A 24,709-nucleotide genomic window follows, 5' to 3' on the forward strand; every position below is an offset into this window, starting at 1 on the left:
GCTTGTGCGCCTTTTACTACCACACTTTTCACTTCCAACGAGGAAAATTGATTAATACAGCTCTCTGCAAACAGGCAACTTTTTTAGCAGTGATGTTCTGCAGCCCTGTTGATGATCATCTGGATAACCACAACTGGTCTTCCCCATGACTGTGGTTGTGTGTACTGACCTACAATAAGAGATGTATTGTAGTCATACTATTTGAACAATAATTTATTCAAACTCTGATATGATTGATATGATTTTATTTGATTTATTTTCTGTACTGCAGGTCACAATTATCAAAATGAAAATAGAAAATGTCTTTGTAGGCATTGTTGTTTGTATGTGCCTGGATATATTCAAATTTACCCCTTTTAAATTTTCTGTGGCACACCTGTATACTGTTCCAGTGTTGGATGCTCCTGTTAAATGCAACCAACGTTTCAAATAATGAGTGTAGTGTATGTGCAAGTAATCCATTTGAGATAAATGTTCAGGTTTCAGACTGGACTCAAAACTTCAGTCACTTTTTTCTTCTATTGTTGAGAACTTGACTGATTTAAGCTGAATAGTATTATCAGCAGACATGTACCAGTGTATCTGGTGCCATGTACAACAGTCGCAAAATACATTTGAAAAATTAAAAAGTTATGAGTGTTAACAATGCATAGTTTGCCCACTAGAGGGCACTTTGAAACGTTCCCATTGGCAAAACACCTGTTTGGAATGCCACAAAAACAACAAACAAGCTGATCAAAGCAGAGAGAGCATAAAAGAGTAAACAAACCAGCCAGTTTATTTAGGAAATTTGAGTATGTTTTGTTGTTCTTGTCTAAGAAAAATTAATGGCTGATATACATTTTCTGGTCACCACCTTCGTGCCACCCCATTTAAAAAGGGCTGTGTTGCATTAAAGGAGATAGAATGGCACTAACGTGTTCCATTTTCTCGACATATTTTGGAATTATAAGACACAATCCTTTTGTTTAAAGTGTTAATGAAAAAAGAAGAGCCTGTCAGATTGCATATGTATCCGATTTTATTGAAGAAGAGAGATATGAATAGGTAGCCTGTTTCAAGGCACCTTAAAAATGTACAACAAAAGCTGAACCATTTATTTATTCAGAATACAAAAATACACATCTCAGTGACTCCAAATTGTAATAAATAGTTAACCATGCATTCTAACCATAAAAAGGCACAGAAAACAGTCACTTAGTAGTCATAAAAATGATCAACTACTTTACCAAAATCATCCAGATAGTAATACAGGTGACAACTGTAACATTATATTCCAAATGTGAAAACACAATACACATCATATCATTTAACCTTAGGCAATAAATATGCAAATATTGTCTATACCTACATATATCTCCTTAAAAAGTAAAACTGTGCCATTGTAAACATAATGTAAACAAATGAAACTCACTTTTCTCCCAACGCTTCGATAACCACACCAAGTGTTAAATCCATCTTTTAGAGATCCTTGCATGGGTTTCATTGGTTTTTGAAAACCAGGCAGTTTGCAGCATTATTTACAGACCACTGGAAAACACAGCAAGGGAGAAAGGTGGCAACTTCCACTGTATATGGCAAGGTCAAGCTGGAGCCTGGGGCCAAAATGCTTCAGATTAACAGAACCTGGCAGACACCCTGGACATGCAGACGCCATTAATGCAGACAGACACAGCTCATGAACTGCAACAGCATCATTCACAACTTGCGTTTGGTGACTGGCGTGATGAGAGTACATGGATGTGAGGCCAAACTTCAAGAGCGCTGCAGCAAAGAAGCAGCGTAGAGCACCCTAGCACTGTATAAAGCACATACTAACAGAAAGGCTTCTATAACAAAGGGTTCTGGTTTACAAAAGGCTAACTGTCATTAGTCTCATCTATTTAATGGATAAAAGGCATATGAGACTAAAAAGATGGGAAGGTCTGACAAATTTGTAGTTTTATGAACACTGAATGATAAAAACTCAAATTGGACTGTAACTTTATTTATGCCAATGAGCACCTGATTGTCAGCATAAGGAGCTGGAAGATAATGCAGTTTAATGGTGTAATCCAGGCGTGTAGAGGTGTGAGATGTGATAGATTGCCCCCTGGTGGAGGGAACACACAATTCCAAAGTTTCGTTCACATTCTGCTAGGGTGGCATATTAGTCTATGGGTGTGGCAAAATTTTCAATTATACTGTAAAATTAGCTGGCAATGAAAAGTATACAACTGTACAATATGCCACTGTTGTAGTACACACACTTGAATGCACACGTTACAACAGGATACATGAAGTGAACACAACAGTCATGCCTGCCTAATCTCTCCCATTCGCTGGCACAGTCCTACTTTAGTGTATCATCTTGGAAGCACAAAGGAGCAAAACTATAAACTACTGAACCCCTGGAAGAAATCTGGAGTAAAAAGCTGTCTGTCTGTCTCTGGGTCTAACTTTGAAAATCCTCAAACCTCGAGGAAGAGTACAAAAGAACGTTTACAAGGTTTTTCTGTGGTGTTTTTTTTTTACCCACCGAGGAACATCATGTTTGGAAAGTTTCAGAGACAGTATCAAAACAAGAGATTAAAATATTGCACCATCATTAGAATACAACAGCATCATCATGTACAAGAGATTAGAACAAAATCAACAACAACTGGTATGGTGTAATGTACACAATCGAATGTGTGGGCTGTCGACAATGCATGCCATGTCTACAAATGCATCAGATTACACTTACAAACATTGTTTGCATACACTGGTTTACTGTATATACAGTGCATAATTATATACAAACTTAGCATCACATATAGAAATATACCCTGTAATGCCACCAGTCTTAAATGAAACTAACAATTAGAAGTAGCATTCTAGCAAAGTCTCACTTGGAATTTGAAGGAGAAAAAAACTGAAAAAGCTGCACTTGAACAATGTTAAGCAGACTGCAGATCAACTGCTCTATTCAAAACTCATATCTAACTCCTCAATAGTGTTAAATACTGTATTAAGTTGCCAAAAGGTAAAAAGTTGAGGTGAACTGTTAACTCTATGCAATGATATGAGGATTTGCACTTGCATGAAGCAAGAAGTAGAAAGTGCCTGTTTAAGAATTCCTTTAAAAAATCTCTACAACCCTATAGTATAGGTGGTTGGCGTCTGACCAACAGTTTTACTCTCTTCCTGACTAATACAGCTTTTTCCCACCTAAAATGAAATTAAGACTTAAAACCTACTGGCTTATTAAATAAAGACAAAACTGTCTGATGATTTCTTCGACATTCACTTTGGTACAGATTTTTCACATCCACAGAGAACGTGTCAACTTATTAATTTCATATAATCATAACTCATCGATAACTTGTTTAAAGATTTCTTACGATGTCTACCATTAAAGCACGTCTTACACGAAATGACTCAAAATATGGCACTTGACAGAAACCTTTTAAACATGTCATTATCATGCAAACAAAATAATTTAAAGCTAGAATAAAAAATTGGATTTAGACCAAAAAATGATGTTTTCAGTAGTAACAAATGGCATTATAATACTTAAGTTATGTAAAACTTGTTCAAGTGTCATTTTGCACACACACACACACAGACACACACACCCACACACACACGCATACACACAAAAAAAAATCAAGACACTAATCATGCAATTAAACACATCTAAGGTTGAGCAAGCATAGCATGCAACAGTATCCCACTGTTTTCAAACAAAGCTTCCAGACAACCACCTGCATGGTCCAGATTATTCTGTTCTGCATGTGCAGCTCTGTAATGTGAGGCAGAGAGCCAGCAAATACATTTTTTACACAGACTCAACTGAAGCAGAACCCCACACCTATGGAAGTCTTAGTTTTGCTACTAGTTTGTTATCACAACTCAGACAACAAGCTGTCAACAGTAAGGTTAGTTGCATACCTGATTATGTGCTATGAATGGTTATTAAATAAGAAATGGCTTTTTTGTGTGTGTGACTTCCATCAGCGTTCTCGATTGTCATTTTGGCACCAAAGAACAAACAAACACACGCACATGTATCTTGATCACGACATCACACAGACTTTCTCAGCAGAGGGATCAAATATCCATCTCTCCTTCAATACATATCTCTTCCGCCACTGCCTATGGTGCTCCCAAACACTTCCACTAAGTCAGGAGGAATGCACGTTTCCCCTTTCTGGTAGCGTTTGCTCCTGGGTTAGAGGTCAATCATGGAGGCCTTGGCCAGGTCTTTAGTTCCCTGGAGAATTCTCTTCATATGACCCACTTTCGATATCCCCAGATCCTGAGGGCCAACAAAGACAGGAATTAAAAACACGCTGAGAGAGGTCTGTTTCACACCATCATAAATAAATGTCGAGTGGGTGATATAAACAGTCTGGTATGAACAGCACTAGAAATCAAACGTTTAAAGGCTACACACCAGGTTGCTTCATAATCTATAGTGGGAGAAATCAGTATTAATAGTGTCAAAACTATAAAATATTAATAATTAAAACATTTCATAGTGATCTAACAAATATATCTTAGGAATATTTAGGCAAATCATGTCCACAGAAATATATCTTTAATCAAATTTTCTTTAGAAGCTACTAAAAGCTATAAGGTGGGCTGCCATTCATGTCACATTTGAGATAAATTATGATATATATAGTTATCATTTGCAGAAAAATGTAAACTGAATATAAATTTCCACTGACATCATGAGCAATGTGTTAATGAATAGATACTAATGTACCAAACTAAGACTGTGAAAATGGTTCGATGGTTAACTTGCCATATTTTTTGCTCTGGTTTTGGTCAGCACCTTCTGTGAAAATGATCTATTGCTTTGGCAGCTAAAAGCCATAGACTGTATAATACAGACTTAAATCCCTCTTGTTGAAGGGAGAGGAAAACTGATTTTAGAAAAGTCTCTGAGAAAATGAGCTCTCAATTGCCAGTATCTATCACTAAGCACAACAGCTTCAATACATCATATGGCATTAATATTGTCTGTAATGATACGATATAGAGTAACCAAATAAAAAAAAAGGTGGATAGCTTTTAATAAAGAAGTTGCCTCCAGTGTCTTCAGATTTTCATAAAGATCCAACCCTCAGATGTTCAGTTCATGTTTGACTGTTCAAATACCCCGGTAAGTATGTTCATTTAAAGCCTGAAGTCAACTAGTGAAAACCTAAAATCCAAATAAATATCATAATCACATTAGTTTCAGTATGCTCCCAAAGCTAGCTTACTAGTACTATTGTTAGCTTATTAGCTACAAAATTAGCTACAAATATGTTATGAGTAATTTTAAAAGACCTGGAAAAAAACCCAAGGCTTCAAATTAGTAAACCAAAATGTAACCTTGTCTTTTCTGATCTTATTAGATGCAACAAGCATCGGCAATTTGTTATGTTTTCTAACCATAACAAACCATAACAACTCCTCCAGCTCAAACGGGAGGCAGAATGGGAGGGGGGACAGCTGTCTAGGGTCTGTCCCTAGGGCCTCTTCCCAGAAAAGCCTTGTCACTACCCAGAGCACATGGCCATAGGGGAAGCTGGGGAAGACAATCAACAAGCAAACTGACAGTTTTGCTTATACGCTCAGCTCTCTCTTCACCACAACAAACTGGTACAGCGTTGCATTACTGCAGACGTGGCACCAATACATCTATCAGTCTCCAGCTCCACTCTCCCCTCACTTGTGAACAAGAACCTGAGATGCTTAAACTGTGGGGCGGTGACTCCTCCCTGACCCAGAGTCAGCACTCCATCCTCTTCCATGGCCTCAGACTTGGAGGCTCAAACAACTAGCAAATATGTATGTACGACAAAGGAATCAGAGTCGGTTGGCCTTTAAATGACTCAAAACAATCAATGTATATCAATAAACAATATATATCAGTCAGTGAATCTGTACTTTTATCCATTCAAATATAAACTACCAAGCAACATAGACAGCTAGCCACAGTATGCCTGAGTGATAAATTGTAAGACAATGAAATGAGGGGCACAGATATAGAACGAACACAAGTATATTGCCATACAAATGTGAACCTGGGTATCTTGTGTGTGTTTGCATAAACAATGGTATTCAATTTTCTTGGACTGATATTTTTAACAAATCAAACAGGTAGATTGATTTTACTTGGCAATACCAGCTTATCACAGATATATTATCAGTGCAAATATCAGCCAATTATTATAGGATATCTAAAGATACATAGTTGTTGCTTACCAGTGTTTCAGCTTAACGTGTGTAAAGAGATGGTCGAGAAATCAAAGGAAAATAACCTTAAACCTTGACCTGATATGGTGTGGGGGGTATTTTGATGCTATTGGTTTATGTCCACCTCTCTGTGTAGAGAAAAGAGTCACTGAAATGTCAAATCAAAATTATTCTGAGTGATAACCTTTACCCTATGATGAAACATTTGTATTTTTATGGGAGTGGTCTCTAGGATAAAAACACCCTCATCATCAGTTTTCATCTGAGCACAAAAAACCCCACGAAGCATTAACTGTGCAACTGAGAAGATTGAGGGAAAAAAAGTCCATACTTGATTTAAATGTGGTTCATAATAACTTCAAGTTTGTCTTCTTGTGCACCTGTGCTTGGCTTCCAGTGTCCTTCTATTTTAAGATCGTTACCTGGAGGTTCAGTGGATATTACACAACCCAGATCAACATTATTATTATTATTACGAGTTGCCTTATACACTTCACTACAGTGTATTATGAAAATAGCATCAAAAACCACAGTCATGTTCTAACTTACGTTACACAGTAAAGAATGTGCTTTTGACTTTTTTTGACAGATTGTTTTAAAGTAGAATGCTCTAGTCCTCATGTTCTGATATACACGTTGACAGTATAATCTGAAACTGCAAGCTGTTTTGTTTGACAAGTGTTTATATGCATACGACTGAAGACAGTAGACACTGCACAAGCTTTCGAACAGTTCCTAGAAAGGCTATGTTTCTGCTCCCTTTGTTCGCTCCACGTTCATGTTGCAACACAGTTTTTTCAAGACTGCCACTATATGCATTCGTTTTTTTCTCACTTTTGCCCTAAGCCTAACTCAGTTTGGTCTATCCACACCGAGCCCCTCCTTGACCTGAAGGCTTCCCCCCCTTTTCAGCAGGTACACAGTGTTAGTGGGTTACAGCAAGTCTTTTTCAACAAGCCACGATCAGACGGTAAAAGCCAAGCAGAGCGATGCAGCGCAGCACGAGAGGTGGCAAAAACAGGGAGACATCTAACAGAGCGAAAGAAACGCAGCACACCAAGAGGGTACAGAGAGAAAGAGTTGATTTTGGATTGGAGGAGGGGGTTCACACAGATTCACTGAGATGTGACAACAAGTGGGTACCAGTGTGTGTGTGTGTGTGTGCGTGTGTATATGTGTGTGTGAGTGAGAGAGTACCTTCAGGTCCCTCCTCTCCAGGTGCAGCAGCTCTGAGCCTCGGATGTCGTGTCGGATGAAGGTGTCTCTGTACTCCCCCAGACTCAGCTGTTCCAGCCAGATGCCCACCTCCTCTGTGCCCCATCTTTCCACTGTACACGCACACACACATGTGTGCACACGCACACACACGCACAAAAATGCACACACAGAGCAGAGCAGAGAGAGGCTCAGAGTGCCTCACAGGTATGCAAACGCACTGCCACATTCCACAAACTGTCACACTCTCACTTCTTTTAACCACATATACTCTGTGAATGTGTCTTCAAACACACACACACACCCTCACCAATGGACACAGATTGTGGTAAATCATTGAAGAGAGAGATGGAGGGGAGGAAGGGAAGAGAGAGAAGAAGGGAGGAGAAAGAACAATGACGGCAGCTGGTAGATGAGGAAGGAGTGGGACAGAGGCCAAAGGTTGGTCAGAACAAGGCAGTGACCAATGGCGTTCACGGCAGGCTGGGAGCATGCACATCATTGACCAATATCAGCGCACACAGAGAAAAGTAGGAGGTAAAGGGAGGCGGAAGCCTGTGCAATCTGCAGGAAATACAGCTCAACTACCCAGGAAAATGCCCCAGATAGAAGGAAGGGCTTCTCAGTATACTTATTTGTACACAGCAACATTGTAATCTCACTGTCTCCTCATCTACAAATCCTATATTGCCTTTTCTACTCAGTTTTTCTTTTTTGTGTTCATATGAACTCTTCCATCTCTGCACATGTGTCCTTGGTGCACAGACTTGTTCTTCTCCCGACTTTGTACCTTCTGAAAACATACTGACAGCTGGATAAGAGCATGAAAAGAGGGGAGTATGCAAGTTGATGGTCAGGGTGTGGGATGTTAACACCTCAAACACATTCAAACACATTCTTTGTGTTTCTACTAGGGGACGACAATGGAGTACAACATTTATGCATGGGCTTCAAAAACAACAGGAGTGAGGGGCAAGATAACCATCATGAAAGGTAACCGTGATGACTCTGGGCAGAAACAAGCTGTTCTTGTGTGTGTGATGGAGCAGTGGTCAGCTTTACATTACTGAAGAATAAAGTATGGTACCACTTCCCGCTAAACATCTTGCTTGCCATTAGCAAGTGAATAGCAAGTGAAATAACATCTGTACCCTTTCAATTCAACTAACTTCAAGTTATGATTAACAAATCAAAAATTACTATGATTTTATTGTTATCATCCTTTTTAATAAGAGGTGGAAACAATTATACAGTGTAAATACAAATAAGGCAGCTGGCAAGTAAGTCCCTCCCAAGGCAGATGGGAGGGACTTACTGATTCCTTATCCTGAGTTTTTCCAATTTGCTCAGTACTGAGGAAAAGTGGACACAGCCCTACCTGATTGAGGGCTTGTCTTCTTGGTGGCCTTCTCCTTCTTGAACTTGGGCACTATGCGAAACATGCTGCTGCGACTGTTCCTCTTGCCGTAACCCAGAGAGTGATCCTGGTACATAAGCACAGTCAACCTATAGCCTTTTATTTAGCTACTCGACTCTCCTGTTACCTGAAGCCATGCTACACTGAAGACATACAGGACAGCTGCAAGACAGCTGTGTGAACACTTTGGATTTAGCTGGTCAGTAACTGATCAGTCAGTCATCTAAGCCACAAGTATTAATATGTATGCACACTATGCTTAAACCGATAACAAACTATTATTATCTTTCAGTCCTGGTGGGAAAGTTACTTAGTGACAGCCTCCAATTAGCTTTTGTTGTTCTGAGTTTTTGTTTTCCAAATATTTTTCCCTGTCAGAATACTAGGGATGGACAAGAACAGCACAATGATTTGTGTGTTAAATTTGAAGCTCATATTTGTACTTTCAGTGACAATGTGACCATATTTGAAGGCACTGTTATTGCCGATAACTCCATAGTGTTCACTTTTAGCTTTGAGTTGCAGGAGTACACAATGTACCTAATGTCTTCTATTTTACAAAGATACCACACACAATGGAGCATGTGCATGCAAACGCATATTTACTGAGGCTGCTTACCTCCTCATCATTGGGCTGCAGGATGTGGTAAAGCCAGGGGATTTCTCCCAGTTTCCCAAGTTCCAGCTCCACGCTCTGCAGAGCGCTGGACAGCTGCTCCTCCTCTGGTGGGTCCAGTTGCTGTAAGGATGACAGAGAACAAGGTGAATTTAACACACCATAATGCAACCTTAACATCAGGACCCCAAGTTATAATAAAACCACAGACTGTAAATACAAGATGGATGTAGCAGCAAATGGCAAAATCCTGTTATGAAGTCTCAGAGTAAACATTCTTGCATTCCCCCTATGCCAGATGAGCGAGAGATGGATCTAGGTATATATTTTACACAGCACCCTAAGAGGACCAGTGACTAATTCATCACAAAACAGGTCTGCCTTAAAGCATAGCCCACTTGACTTTCTTGGCTGCAGTGGACACCACGACTTACAAAAACAACATCATGTTGTATTCAGCAAGACCAGAAACTGGTGACTTAAACTATAAACTGATCAGGAAAGTATTTACGAAGGGCACAGAGCAAGTGAGCCAGGGGCTGTTTTCCATAACAAGACTTCTGTCTGTGATCCCCTCCACCAAGATTCTTTCACCATTAGAAATAATCTAGTTTTAAAGTACACTGCCTTCAAGTCTTTGTTTCATAAACATATAAAAAGAAAGTAGGATTGAAACAATCTATTTCAGCCATGATAACTCACCAGAGAGACTCGGCCCAACAGAAGAGACTCGGTCTCATTGTGGAGTGCCTTCATAGTGCTGGCCACCTCAATGGCTGTGTTCCGAGTAAGGCTCTGTAAAAAGAATTCAATGTTACACACCATGAAAAACAGAAGCAGAGTGCACATATTTCACACAGTTCTAGATGCTATTTTAGTAGCTTAGCCTCTCTTCAGGGGTTTAATATAATATAAAGTAAGTGCTTATAATCAGAATCAGAACAAGTTAAACAACCCTTAAAACATCAATTAACAATGGAGGAAATTCACACATTGCCACATATAGTAATTACTTAAAGGGCACTTTTATTATTATATTAATGGCCAATGAAGAAATAAACTTTTAGCAGCAGTTCAACTAAAACTGTGGATGCTGTAAACTGGACTCAAGTACTCAAGTACTTGACTTTGTCATTTTGAAATATGGCAGAAAATACCACATTTTAAAAGATTTGTCTGAAACACAGTGCCTAGCTTTTAAAGATTCAAATATCTCAAGAGCAAGAAATTGCACCTGGAACAGTGCTCATTAGTCTCCTTAAAACAATAAGTGGTACATCTTAAATGTAAGCTTTGACTTCAGTGACCTCTAATGGCAAGAAAAAGTCTTTTTTATTTTACAAGAATTAATTATTTTAAACGGCAGTTTTAAGGATGGAACAGTGAGTTGTAAAAGACTTTCTCAAGACAATGTCAATGTCTCAAAAATCAGGCTAAACCCAGCTCACCTCGGGGAACTTCGGGTGTGTTTTGTTGATGGCGTGTGATGCAGCATTAACAGCGTGAGCCAGTTCCTGCTCTAAGAGCCCGTTCGTCTTTGCAGCCTCACATATCCTGTGATTAGACAGAGCGCAGTCAGTGAGCTTAGCTCAAGGTAACAAAGTCTGGGAAGCCTGTCCACACGGCGACTGATACCTGATATTCACATCAATTCAAGTTTACCTTGTAATGAGCTCTTCTGCAGCCCGGGCACACATCTGCACCAGGCCTGCCTCCTCCTCTGTGGCTAGATCCACAGACTGCTGAGGGTAGAGGTGAGGTCGCAAAGGAGGCTTATCATACTTGAGCTTGTCCTCCCATGACTTCAGTGTGTTCTCAAAAGCCTGCGGGGTAATTTTGAAGAAAACACAGATAAGTATATACATATATATATATATCAGGGGTAGGCAACCTTTCTGATGGCGAGTGCCATTTAAAATTTCCTCAGAAGTCAGTGTGTCATATGATTGCATTAGCAATAAATTTAATAACGCTCTATATGAACAGTTACACACTACATAGAACCACTTTATAGAATCATATTTGTTTGCAGATGTTGGCAGCTATCAGCGAATAGTTATCAGCTATTTTGAAACAAAAAAAGACACTTTTTATCCATAACAGCAGATGGACTGTACAACAGAAAATACAAATGCTATTTATGGTCTCCTCACAACAATGATAAGGAAAAATAAACTAAGCCAATATGGCATGTCTGTTAATACAGAGACACACATGTTAATGTGATCTCTGGTCTCCCACTCAGAGACACAGGTCTCCGAGTGTCCAGCATTCAGACGGCTACCTGAGGACACTCATGTGAGAGAAAATCTGCTCACACAGATATGTAGAGCCAAATACTGTCAATAAGGCCTCTGCAATGTTCTGAAGACAGTTAAACTTGTCAGGTAGTGATGTCCAGCAGGTGAAAATGCACAGCTGTGGATTCCAGCTGCTTCGATGTTGCATTAACTGGCATTAACTCAGCCAGTTAATGCGAGACAAATCTAGCTGCTCATTAAAGCTTTCTGGTTTGATCAGAAAATAAAACATTGGTCCATACACCTGAAAGGCCCAAAAGTGCATTGTGTATCCATGTATCTCCGTGGTGCTGATGCTGTGCTGAGCGGACAGCTCCTGAAGCTTTTGAAGTGTCGGAATGTGGAAAGCTAACAACGTCCCTCTCACCAGTAGGCTAAGTTATTTTTAGCCAATTAATTCAATTCAATTCAATTTTATTTATATAGCGCCAAATCACAACAAAAGTCGCCTCAAGGCGCTTCATAGATACAGAGAAAACCCCCCGATGAGCAGCACTTTGGTGACAGTGGGAAGGAAAAACCCTCTTCTAACAGGAAGAATCCTCCGGCAGAACCAGGCTGCGAGCTGATTTACGATGTGCACCGCTGCTGCGGCCATTTATTTTTTGATGCACCTTCTCAGATTAATTCACTGCGTGTCGTGCCCAGGGCTGGACTGGGACAAAAAAACAGCCCGGGCATTTTGACTAGAGACCGGCCCACCAGGTATTAAAGCCATAAAGCCTTTGAATGAAAACAAACACTGTTGTGACAGTGATGTACACTGTCTTGTTGGTATATGTATGATTTCTATACATTTTATGTCAGATAAAAACTTTGGTTGTAAGCTTCAGATAATTATTTAATAACAGCCAGACATTTTAAATGAGAATAAGAAAGTGTTTCTTATGGTTTCTCTTTCTGGTGTTATTTGTCTCTCAGAAACAGTTCATAATGTCCCTTCAACTCATTCATGTCACCTAAAAGGTAAACCTGTTTCTCCATCACCTGTTCAGCTCTGATGATTCAGTAAGGACATCTCCTGGTTTCATCTTCATGTTTCCCTCTCACCACATATCTAAACAGACATCATGACCAGCAGCTTTACAGCTGTGGCTCCAGCAAACCTCAGCTGATACTAGAAATAAATATTAAATAAATTCTAACAACAGCTGATGAAGCTTAAACGTGCTGCTATTTAGCGCGACATCCGCTGGTTTCCTCTTTCTGGCGCAAAGTGGGCGATAAACAAACACGAGAGAAAAGCCGATCAGCTGATCATTGATCAGTTTCATGATTAAAGTAGCAACAGGAGAGGGAGGATGAGAGAAGAAGAGGCAGCTGTGCAGCGTAACGACAGAATAAATCCACCTTTGTGTCTTTTTCCATCCTAGACAAACTGCGTCCCTTCTCAGCTCAACACGAAACGGGTAATAATTTCTCTGAATGCGGGACGATTCCGTTTGTACGGGACGGTTGGCAACTCTACTAACTAACCTTATGAATAAAATAAAGTTCACTATCAGTAACATCATAGCACCCACCCAGCTGTATAGAAACTCCGTCATGCATAGTTATTGTAACTGATGGTAAAAAGTCACCACAATGAAAATAAACTCCACCTAAACTTGGTTTATATCTGACCCAGATAGACTGCAGGTCATAACTTCTTACCTGAAGTTCAGTTCACCTGACACTTGAACCGGCGGCCGCCTCGGGTCTCTCCTCCTCCTGCCTCCCCTCTCCCTCATCCACCTGCTGGCCTCCACCACTTGTTAATTTTACTGAATCTGTGGAAGCTCTGCTATAGCCACCACCAAACAACTGAGTTATTTTTACACACCGACCAGCATCTGGCCAATCCAACACCTTTCATTGTTTATACCGTTACAAAAAAAAAAAACATCGGCCCACCGAGCAAATGCCTGGTATGCCCGATGGCCAGTCCAGCTATGGTCGTGCCATCAGTTAACCCTTCGCGTGCCAACTGTGGCTTGCCGACCCCTGATATATATATATCTACACAAATTGCTTTTCACTCAGCAACAGCAGCACCCTTCCTCACCCGGTCTCTGGTGAGCATCTGTGCTCTGTTCTTGTGCTGGATCTTGATGACTCCAGGCGGTTGGATCCAGGCCTCACCATCTACCTGAATGGGAACCCCCTCATCACCCAGAATTGTAATCTTCACAGTTCGACACTGATTGAGGAAGACGCTTGGATTAGAATCACACAGTGTACAGACACAGAGACACAATTTGTACTTCATATGGTTTTAACGCATCTGCTCACCTGTGCTATGCGGTGGTGTTGCAATTTGATGACTCTGGACACAGCCATTTGCATGCTCCCAAAAACAGCAACCACTTCCAGGATCTTGTCATCGAAAGATGGAGCACAGAATATCTGCATAAAAACATTTTGGCAATAATGAAATCTATGTCAATGTAATGTAGCTGGAAGGATCCTAAAAGGATACAGTTGCCGCTATTTCAAATTTATGTAAATATTCCACATAAACATAAATAAAAGAAAAGCTAACATATTCAAAAATTTGTTTTCAGCAGCCCTTTAAAACAAACTACAGACTCAGCCAACCTGAGGAGGTTTATGAGCTACATCGAGGATGTGGTTTTAAAATAAGGGACAGTTAAAGACCCAGTATCAGGGGCCTGGTCAGTTTGTCTGTGACCCAGCATCTCGAGTTTATTTAGTACTGTTGATTTCCTATGTTAGATTTGTGCGTTTTTCTTAGTTTAGGGTGTAGTTGAGTTATTTTGTATTTTTGATTACTAATGAGATAATGTTCAGGTCTGGTATTATTATTAGTTAGGGTTTAGTTAACATTCCATGTCCCAATTGCCAGTCTTGGTAGCCGGGGATCAATCCACCAGGACCTCCGCCCGGCTCACATTGCACCCGACCCCTACGGTGCCACCTGCGGGTGGTGGGCCTGCAGGAAGATGGGCCCATGTCCCTTTTTCGGGCTGTGCCTGGCCGGGCCCCATGGACTAAGACCCGGCCGCCAGACGCTCGCACTTGGGCACCCTCGCTGGGCCTGGCTCCAGGGCGGGGCCCCGGTAACCCTATCCCAGGCAGGGTAAACTGTTCCCTAGATGGTCTTTTCATAGGGGTTTTCTGAATCGCTCTTTGTCTGGTCCCTCACCCAGGACCAATTTGCCATGGGAGACCCGACCAGGGGGCAAAAGCCCCCAGACAACATTCGGGAGGGGCTCAGAGTAGAGCCGCTGCTCCTCCACATCGAAAGGAGCCAGTTGAGGTGGTTCGTGCATCCGACAAGGATGCCTCCTGGGCAAGGTTTTCCGGGCATGTCCCACTGGGAGGATGCCCCGGGGCAGACCCAGGACACGCTGAAGAGTTTATATCTCTTGGCTGGCCTGGGAACGCCTTGGTGTTCCCCTGGATAAGCTGGAGGAGGTGGCTGGGGAGAGGGAGGTCTGGGCTTCTCTGCTTGGGCTGCTGACCCCGCGACCTGGCCCCGGATAAGCGGAAGAAAATGGATGGATGGATGGTTTAGTTGAGTTCCAGTCTAGTTTTTGGTTCTTCTATGTCTCCTGATTTATGAGTCTTTTCCTGTCCTCTGTCATGTGTAAATGTCTGTGTGCTTACGTTGTCAAGCTTGTGTTGTCTTGTGTCTGTGAAGGTTCTCAGTCATCCAGGTCATCGTAGTCAAAGGAGCTTGCAAAGAAAAGCGTCTGGACTTCTTTAAGTTGCTTGAAGACGTTTCACCTCTCATCCGAGAAGCTTCTTCAGTTCTAAGGTCAAATGGTGGAGAGTCCCAGATATAAACCTAGTGGGAGTTTCCCCCCACAGAGGGACAAAGGACCCCCTGATGATCCTCTAATCGCCTGAGCCAAGGTGTGAAACTGGGCGTGGGTCCCAATCAGCCAGGGTTTCGGGTGTGTTCATTGTGAAACCTGGCCCCACCTTATCATGCGAATTCCTGAGGTCAGATGGCCCAGGATGTGAGTGGGCGTTAAGGCGTCTGGGAAGGGATCTCAAAACTGGATTATAGATGGCAGAGAGTTGGTGTCGTAAACCCCCGCCTCTGTTCAAAGATGGTCGCTCACAGTGGACATAGATGGCTTCTTTCACTCCTCTTTCAAACCACCTGTCCTCTCTGTGCAAAATGTGAACATTGGCATCCTCGAAAGAGTGTCCTTTATCCTTAAGATGCAGATGGACTGCTGAGTCTTGTTCTGTGGAGGTGGCTCTTCTGTGTTGTGCCATGCGCTTGTGAAGTGGCTGTTTGGTCTCTCCAATGTAGAGGTCTGGGCATTCCTCACTGCACTGTACAGCATACACCACATTGTTAAGTCTGTGTTTTGGCGTTTTGTCTTTCGGGTGAACCAGTTTCTGTCTGAGCGTGTTGCTGGGTCTGAAATACATTGACATCCCGGTGTATTTCAGACCCAGCAACACGCTTTGACTGTGTTGTCTTGTCTACATTCTATTATGTGTCTTGTGTTCCCTGTGGCGTCAGGTTCATTTGTGTCAGCTGTGTTTTCCCAGGTGTTTCCACTTCTCTCATCACCCTTCTGTGTATTTAAGTCCTCTGACTTCTTCTGTTCTTTGTTGGGTTGTCTGTTGTTTCCATGTCAGGTAATATCAGGTCAGCGTTTTCTTTCGATTGCTCAGGTTTTTTTCATGTTCATCTTCATGTTTTGCATGTACGTGTTCAGTTTCTTGTTTTAGTTATCGTAGTAATTTAGTTGCTCCCAGTTGACGCTCCACAAACACACCAGCCATCCCAACATTGAGCTGGATTGTTGAAATATAGATTTAGTTGTATTTTACCGTTTCCTTAAAATGAGAAAATGAAGTAGATTTCCAAAATTGCCCTATGAAACCTCTAAATCTATTCACAGTGTTTACAAAATGAAGCAACCCAACCTGTAAAGGAGGTCCACAGAGCCATGTGCAAAAGGCAGCATACTGCCATAGGGGCCCATTTTCAGACACTATCACACCCATGCTCCTGTGGAACACCGTGTTAGCTGCACATTCAATTTATAGGCTGAAAGATTATTAGAAAAGTATTTTCAATCATGTTAGCACTGCTGACAACTGTTATGCTGATGAAAGAAGTAATTCATTTAGTCGGTTAAGTGTCTGTGTAGGTTTGAAAAGGGCCAAAGAAAGAGGCTTCTTTTCTGAAACTCACTGACAATGAATTCATGTTCTAGCTTGCAGACTTGAACATGAATTCAGCGTCAGACTTTTTTTTTATTACAGTGAGAGATTGTGCGGACTTGTGAAGAGAATAATACACGCACAACTTCTTAAAATAACAAAATAACTTTATTCCTTAAAATAGAAACCTCTGACGAGTTTCAGAAACTCAACTAGACAGACTGATTAAGTGAACATGACTGCTGTCAGCAGTGCTAACATAACTAGACAAAGAGATCCCAAGCCTAATGATCATTAGTAGGATATAAGGTAACATAATGCGACACAGCAGTGAGGGGTGCTGAAACAGGCCTCTGTAGATCTAACGTAGAAATCTAATTGTTTTGACAACATTTTTGATCCATCACTTATATATAACATAAAATAATAGACTTAATTTCCAAGGGACCCCAAGATTTTGAGGAGTAGATCATATGTGTATGTTGTAAAAAAAAAAATAAATAAATAAAAAAAAATGAAAAATTGTCAAATTTATTTCTGAATTTTCTTTTACACATATTTGTACTTCTAAAACAAACAAACAAACAAACAAAAAAAACTTAGAAACTGCTGAAAAGCGATCAGGTGACCCTCTCAGTTGTCTTGTGGGGCACCAGCCACTAGATGGACACAGCCAGTGGGAGGGCACTGATCTGTGTGTTAGCAGGGTCATTTTATCATTAGCTTTTACAATTACTAAGATGTATATTATCTCTCTCTCTCTCTCTCTCTCTCTCGCTCTCTCCATATATATGTATATGTATAAAAAACTATATTTACTCCCACGTGTCAAAATGAATGATTTATTCAAAACAAAGGCAAAACTCTGATGATAATCTGTGCCTGTGTTTGTGCAGTCGTGTATATACTGTCTCTGTTTCTGCTTCCTCCTCTCCAGCAAAAACAGTTACATAACACCCCATGCACATTGCTGTATATGTGTGTGTGTGTGTGTGTGTGCCCCCCCACATACACCCCTGAGTGAGCCCTCTGCAGTGTGTGCAAACTGACACTCTAATCCCTCAGCCAGTGTGCTCTGAGCCTTAAACATACAAGCAGAGACGTCTCTCTAGCCATCCTTCCCTCTGCACATCCAGGCTATTGGGGTCATGTCAAACAGGCGTCCACACTGTCATTCTTTAGGTAATATCAGAGAAGACAAAAAGAAGACAAAAAGAAAAAGAAGACAAAAAGAAAAAAGCTCCAAGCAGAGCGCAAAACACACCTGTTTTCATCCCTCAAAGATGATCTGAGTTTCCTACCAGGGCCATGCCAAGTAGGATGGAACATCACACAGAGAGCAGTTTTATTACAGTGAACAGCTTGAGAACAGTAAATGTACTTACATCATCCTCCTTGGTGCCACCCCAGAAGTTGGTTCCGCCTGCGTAGCTAGGAATGTTCAACACTGCTATGCCTTGAAGGCTGGGCAGTGGGATGTACTGTCCATCACACTGGGAAAGACCCAAATAACAAAGTTAAGTTGGACCAGTAAAGCAAAAGAAAAGAGAACATGGTGAAAAAAAAAAGAAAAAAGGACTGGTTCTTATATAGCGCTTTTCTACTCTTTCTGAGCACTCAAAGCGCTGTACACAACTTGTACATTCACCCAAGCACATTTTTCTAAGTGCTTACTAAGTAACATTCACACTCCAATGGATGCATCGGAGAGCAATTTGGGGTTAGTATCTTGCCCAAGGATGTTTGGCATGCAGACTGGGGAAGCCAGGGATCGAACCACGAACCTTCCAATCAATAGATGACCCGCTCTACCACCTGAGCTACAGCCACATATACTCTGTGTGTCTAAATTAAGGCTGTTTGCTGGTTCTATAAACATTTAACCACATTTTTGCTTCTGCCTTTACTGAGCTTTCAGAACTATTTCATTGAAAAACTGACACAAAAAAAACTGATGTTTTTTTTATTACACGTTATCAGTTTTCTGGCTGTGTAAATAAGCAATCTCACAGAACAGGGTGGTTTTTACTCTTACCAGACCAACATCGTCACTGCCTAAGAAACCTGGAGTTCGTTCAAATATACACATAATCATGGAATTTTTTTAAGGGCATATTATTAAGGACAGTTATTCTCTAAATGTTTTTACATAATAACAAACAATAGAATTTTTTTTAATATTAAAACTTTTTTTATTAACTTTAAAAAAAATTAAAATCTTTGTGAGTAAAAGGAGAGGTGAACTCTAATTTTTGTCACGTGTTCCTTATTCTGTCATGCGTAATTTAAGTGATTATAAAGATTTAAGCGCTGGTGAAATGCGAGTGTGTAACATGCAGTGTTTTCAATTAAAAACTTTCTCGTTTCTTTTTTAATCCAAAGCCTTAAATGCCTGATTTTCTCCATGTCTCACCTCCAGCTGGACCTTCTGCTCCAGGTTCTTGTAGGTTCTTTGCAGCAGCTCCTTAGTGCCCAGAACACCGTACCACATCATATTCTTGGTACGACTCCTGTGTGGGGAAGGTGCAGAGGCGGTGTGCAGGAAAAAGACTGTTGTGTCACTTCAACTTTAAAACACACAAATACGTGGACAACACATCACCTGCAACACAATCACTGAAATGGAGGGAATGTGCCTGGAAAAGTCAGACTCTGTATTTTGTAATGCCCCAAATTACAAGCAAACAAATAAATGTACAACAGCCTTGCAGAAGATTAAGTGATCACATTTTCACAATTTTTTTTTTAGACACGTGGGAAAATAAAACCTTCTGGGATGGCATCTTGGCAGCTCTTGGTGACATATTTACTTGTCTTTATTCAAGGACCAACACCTGTTTAAGGTTATCCTGTTAGCAGCACACAAAAAAAAAGATAACTTAAAACTGGCTAAGGACTGCAACACTCAGTTCTAGACAGTTGGTGATTGTGTTTGACGAGGTCCTGAAAATAGAAAAACTCACATACAGACTGAAAAAATGAGAATACTTGACTGGTAAGTAACTTCAGTTATCAAAAGAGGCAGATTTGCTCCAACGCTGCCAGCTTAGGACTGTTCAAAAGTTCATGTGCTTGTTTATGTATAAACAAAGCAAATAAAATGAAATTATAAAAAAACCCACACAAATATGCTGTGTTCATTGGAAATGAGACTCACCTGCATTTCTCTGGATGCTCCTCTCGCTTGTTGTTAAACTCCAGCGAGATCTTTGCATCCAAGCCAATGCCAAAGTAGTTGTTCATAACACACTTCTCCATATAGCCCTCTCTGGATGAACAAGCAATCAACACAAACGCACACACAAAAAAGGTAGTTAGATTGCACACAAATACATGAAGTGAGAGAAAGACAAAGCAACAGTGTAGAATGTGACCAACAAACAACATCACAGTGACAAAGATGGAAGAAGGCATTAGAAAAAGACATGGCTCTTACAGAGAGTCCAGGTCAGGGTCGATGAATGATGTGGCCCCGAAAGGGTCGATGTTAGCCAGCAGCATCTTGCTAATGATAGAGCTGCCAGCAATAGAGGCAGCCAGACCTGCTCGCAAACCTGCACATACACACAAACACACATCGTCTGTGTCACACAATACTGAACTGCAATGCCTGACTGATTGTGCCCTTGTTGATCCAATGTGATGAGTTTGGTGCCTGTTTATGTGTGTTTACCTGGGCAGATGATGCGTGTGTTGAGTACAGGGAGATTCTCCTTGCTGGTGGTGAAGGGTGTGATGGTGAAGGAGCTATAGGACTGGGTGCTACGGCTCACTCTCCTCTCCGTTGGAGAACAGGGACTCTTAGCAGCTGGGCCAAGGAGAGAAAAACTTACTTTGAATTTAGGGACAGATATGATGGAAAGTATAAAGCAAAACAAAATGCGCTTCAGCTGTGTCAGAGGGTACTTATTAACACAGAGATGCACATCCATAGACATGCATCATGCATCCACATATGAACAAAAATATGAACATATTAATGCAATTTTAGGAATATAATATTTATACAGTAAGGCTGGGTGCAGGTACAAATAATAACATTTGGGGTCTATGTGTCCAATAGACAGTACTCACAAGGGCCTCATTCACCAAGATGTGGCTAACAATGTTATTACCTTCCTCATACCTTGCTCATAAATTAAGAACATACACAAAATCAACATCAATTCATCAAAGGTATGCAATGGTCATCTTTTTCCTACCTTGCACACGCTACCTGTGATCTGTACAAGGACTGTCTGAACAAGTTGAGGCTTTGGCCAACAAATTTCCAGTTAATATTTTTTCTTCTCTACATCGAATTTAATTTCAGGTAAGAATATACTGATGAATCAAAACGCATTGCTTGTGAGTGAGTCCCACTGTCTAACAACATGATTACTTTTGCATACAGTAAAATTACACACGTTTACTTTGAAAGACTGGTTGCTCGGGGTTTATTCTGGTGTTGCATCCTGGATTTGACATTATTTTTGCTTTCATTGTATGACTTCAAGAGCAATTGGTTAGAAGGCTGACAATTACTGATAGCTATATTTGAACCAGACCATGGGCAGCAATCTCTTCTGCTGTACTTCCTCGGAGTGCTTCCTGGTCAGGAAGGAGAAACAGGACGAAAGACGGAAACAAGGAGAGGACACAAAGCAGAGGGTTTGACTGATTCCTCCTAGTCTTCTAATACTTGGAAAATGTGTGGAAGGAAGGAAGCAGCCCAATGATAAACAGGAAGAACTTCTGCCCCTAAGACAATAACATATCCTGTGGCCCATCCACACACACACACACAAAGAAGCGCAGTGGACATTTCACAGTAACCTGCATGTTGAAACAGCTGGCCTGCCTGTGTACTTTCAACAGGTACACTGATTTATTATTAAAGAAGTTGCCACAGTCTGAAGATTAGAACCTAAGCAGCTCAGCCTGGTGTAAGAGGTGGAATATCACAGGAGGAAAAGTTGCTCCAAGCACTTTTAGCACTAATCCCGGAGTTTATTTATGACAGGAAACTTGATTTGCGTCAGCAGGCTTTTTTTTCCCATTAGCTATGTCTCTGGTCCACTGTGGTGCAATGACTGCAATACCCACCAGGTGGCAACATTAAAATCATGTGTACAAAAATCTATGCCTTTAAGGCATCTTTGTTGTTCTTAAACTTGCCTAAATTATAGAGATAGCTGTGTTTCCTTCTCTCAGTAGAGAAAAGAGTGAGGAAACATGTTTTTACACCGACCACTGCTGACTTATTTTCTTAATTCAGCCCAAAAATAATATGTGTCAGCTACAAGAACAATGCAAGCTGGAAGACTTGCACAGTGGACATGCAAAGCTGGGCAGGTTAAGTTCTCTGGAACTAGCCTTTTATGAAATGTAGCGGGCCAAGTAAGTGAATGTTTGGAAGTACCTCGCAAATGTAGAAGGGGAACAGGCCAAAAAGCAGCAGAAACACTTACATGACACTGCTTCCAGTTCCTTAGTGTCCTCATCTTTCTCACTGTCTCTGTTCTCGTCCTCGCTGTCCTTCTCCAGAGGGGATGGAAGCTCTGTGTCCTCCGTATGGGCATTCTGCTCATCAACCACTAAACAGGGCATAAATGGGTTGGCCATAACACAATAAGTTGCATTTAATAACCGCATGTTTTTGTTTCAAAAACATTTTGATAATTCCATTCATCATCACGAGGCAGAATCCTTATCCTGTAGCTCACTACACGTACCTCTCTCTGCCTGTTCTATGACCTGTCGAACCGCTTTCTTCAGACTGTCGGCCCTGAGCATCAACTGCTCCCTGCTTTTGAACAGCTGGTGCGGCGAACCTCCTGCCACTCCTTTCTCCGTCTCCTCCTCCTCCAATTTCTCCTTCAGCTCTGTCAGGCTTTCTTCACTGGCCTCCTCCTCCTCCTCTTCCTCCTCCTCCTGTTCCTCCTCTACAATAGGTGGAGTGGAGAGGGGGAGCGGAGGTAGAGCTTGGCACTCTGTGTTGAGGGTCTGGAGGAGGGAGTCCAGTTTCTCATTGAGGATGGCACACTGGAGGGCACAGAGGAAGAGACACTTAAGGACCAGATGGAGTGCTGCAGCAGCATTCACAGGACAGTGAATTAGCAGAAATTTAATATATATGGAGTTGGCTTTCAGCACAAGCAGATAATGGATGTTTACTGCATTGTTTTTGAGGCTTACTTTGAGAGACATAGAGTCGCACTCCTCAGCATTCTCAGTGCTTTTCTCATACGCCTTCCCCACTTTGGCAACAAAATCCTTCACTGTCTCACACAGAATTCTAAGAAACGGGGAGAAAACACAAGTTCTTCCTGACATAACGTAATCTGAGAAAAGCTAATTATTTACCTCCTTTTGTATCTTTTTACATACTTCATTTACTATTTTCACTATATGGAAATAATTTATTTTTCACAAAAGTAAATTTTTGTTCTCCTCTTTGTTCTTTATTCTAGAATGTGGCACATGGCTGCCCCTCCCTGAGCCTGTCAAAAGGATGTTCTTGCTTCCCACTGTTGCCAACTGCTGCTCATAGCGGTTCTTTCTTACTATAAAAAAAACACCTTGAGAAAACTATTGTTGTAGAGTTGTGCTTTATAAATACATTTTTATTCCAGCCAAAAACAAAAGATTCATTACTTATGTGAAGGGAGGGGTACATTGGTTATTTGTGACTAGGACAAAATCAATACAAGAACAGTTGCTTAAATGTACTTTTGTCAAATGTGTCCCCAAGTGGACTGCTCACATATTTAAAAATGTCAGAATTATTAGTGTGATTGCTGGAGCAGCTGCAATAATGCTGCAGCAATTACAATGCAATATCACCACGACCTGCACATCATGGTTTTTAGCCTGTAGTTGATTACATTGCTGTTTGGGTTGATTTTAGACTTCTTATTCTGGGTAACGGCGGTGTTATAAACACTTACTTGGCAGAGGAGATGACCACAGAGTGCTGCTCAGAGTTGAGGATCTTTGTGAGGTGAGTAGCTACTGAGTCTTCATAGGTTGAAATGTGAAACTGTTGAGAAAACAATGAAACTGTTTATTTCTATTCAGAAAACAACTGTTAAACGCAATCTTATAGGCACTACAGTTAATAAGGTATAAGTGCTAAAATGCTTATTTGCCCATGTTTAAACTGGAGGTAAGGTGAACATGAATTCAAAATGTCAGGTGCTATTCCCTGCAACTACCTCCTCCCCATGTCTGTCTGTCTGGAATCCCCTGCTGGCTTTTATTGGGTCTACTGATGCATGTGAATATCTGTCAACTCCTGTGAGTACCTGGCAGTCGTCAGCTCCCTCAGGCGTGGTAGGGCAGCTGTGTTTGGGTGGGATCTTAATCTCGTAGGTCATGATGCTCCAGCGGTCCAACATCTTGGTGCTGGCCCTCTCTAGCTTCTCCAGAATCTGAGGCAGCTGGGTGTCATCGTCACATGACGGGCCCCAGCCAAGCACTCGCGCCAGATCATTGCCGGTGCCCAAGGGCAACACCCCCAGCTGGCACTGAAAGGCAGGCACAGGGTTTATTTGGCATCAGTGTCTGCTATACTCAAAATGAGCTGTTTGTCTGTACATTCCTGCCTGTGAGTGTGGAATGACTTTGTATCTTTATGTGAGCTTGCTCAGAGCAAAGGCAAAAAGCACAATTGGAACACTGGCCAAAGACAAATTATCGTCTGTGTACTTGTTCTGGAAAGCTGTGCAAAACCTGTTTAAAAAGACTTTCTATCCAATATGTTTATGATAGTTTGTGATTATCATTCATTTTCAGTAGAAGAGAAACAAATCCTAATAGTGTTTTCATTGTCAT

The 24,709-nt window shown here is 41.2% G+C and overlaps 1 protein-coding gene across 14 annotated transcripts in view; it reads right to left on the minus strand.

The window, feature by feature from the left end:
- Window positions 1-998: 998 nt before the first annotated feature.
- Window positions 999-24,709, minus strand: part of dgkh (diacylglycerol kinase, eta) — an 80,022-nt gene continuing 56,311 nt past the window's right edge. For 8 of the 14 annotated variants that reach the window (XM_026145821.1, XM_026145816.1, XM_026145818.1 and 5 more), the window contains 19 exons: window positions 24,181-24,402; window positions 23,824-23,915; window positions 23,072-23,171; window positions 22,609-22,918; window positions 22,345-22,470; window positions 20,568-20,702; window positions 20,331-20,448; window positions 20,052-20,162; window positions 19,308-19,404; window positions 18,280-18,387; window positions 14,033-14,146; window positions 13,806-13,940; window positions 11,124-11,284; window positions 10,910-11,015; window positions 10,164-10,256; window positions 9,465-9,584; window positions 8,807-8,912; window positions 7,411-7,541; window positions 999-4,279 (listed from right to left, as the gene is read on the minus strand). In XM_026145821.1, the coding sequence (XP_026001606.1) occupies window positions 4,193-4,279; window positions 7,411-7,541; window positions 8,807-8,912; window positions 9,465-9,584; window positions 10,164-10,256; window positions 10,910-11,015; window positions 11,124-11,284; window positions 13,806-13,940; window positions 14,033-14,146; window positions 18,280-18,387; window positions 19,308-19,404; window positions 20,052-20,162; window positions 20,331-20,448; window positions 20,568-20,702; window positions 22,345-22,470; window positions 22,609-22,918; window positions 23,072-23,171; window positions 23,824-23,915; window positions 24,181-24,402 (2,472 nt within the window). In that variant the 3' untranslated portion in view covers window positions 999-4,192. Of the gene's footprint in view, window positions 4,280-7,410; window positions 7,542-8,806; window positions 8,935-9,464; window positions 9,585-10,163; window positions 10,257-10,909; window positions 11,016-11,123; window positions 11,285-13,805; window positions 13,941-14,032; window positions 14,147-18,279; window positions 18,388-19,307; window positions 19,405-20,051; window positions 20,163-20,330; window positions 20,449-20,567; window positions 20,703-22,344; window positions 22,471-22,608; window positions 22,919-23,071; window positions 23,172-23,823; window positions 23,916-24,180; window positions 24,403-24,709 lie in introns of those variants that run through there. The other 6 variants (XM_026145817.1, XM_026145815.1, XM_026145828.1 and 3 more) reach the window with 4 other exon arrangements.

This window comes from Astatotilapia calliptera, chromosome 16 (genome assembly GCF_900246225.1).
Source record: "Astatotilapia calliptera chromosome 16, fAstCal1.2, whole genome shotgun sequence".
NCBI lineage: Eukaryota > Metazoa > Chordata > Actinopteri > Cichliformes > Cichlidae > Astatotilapia > Astatotilapia calliptera.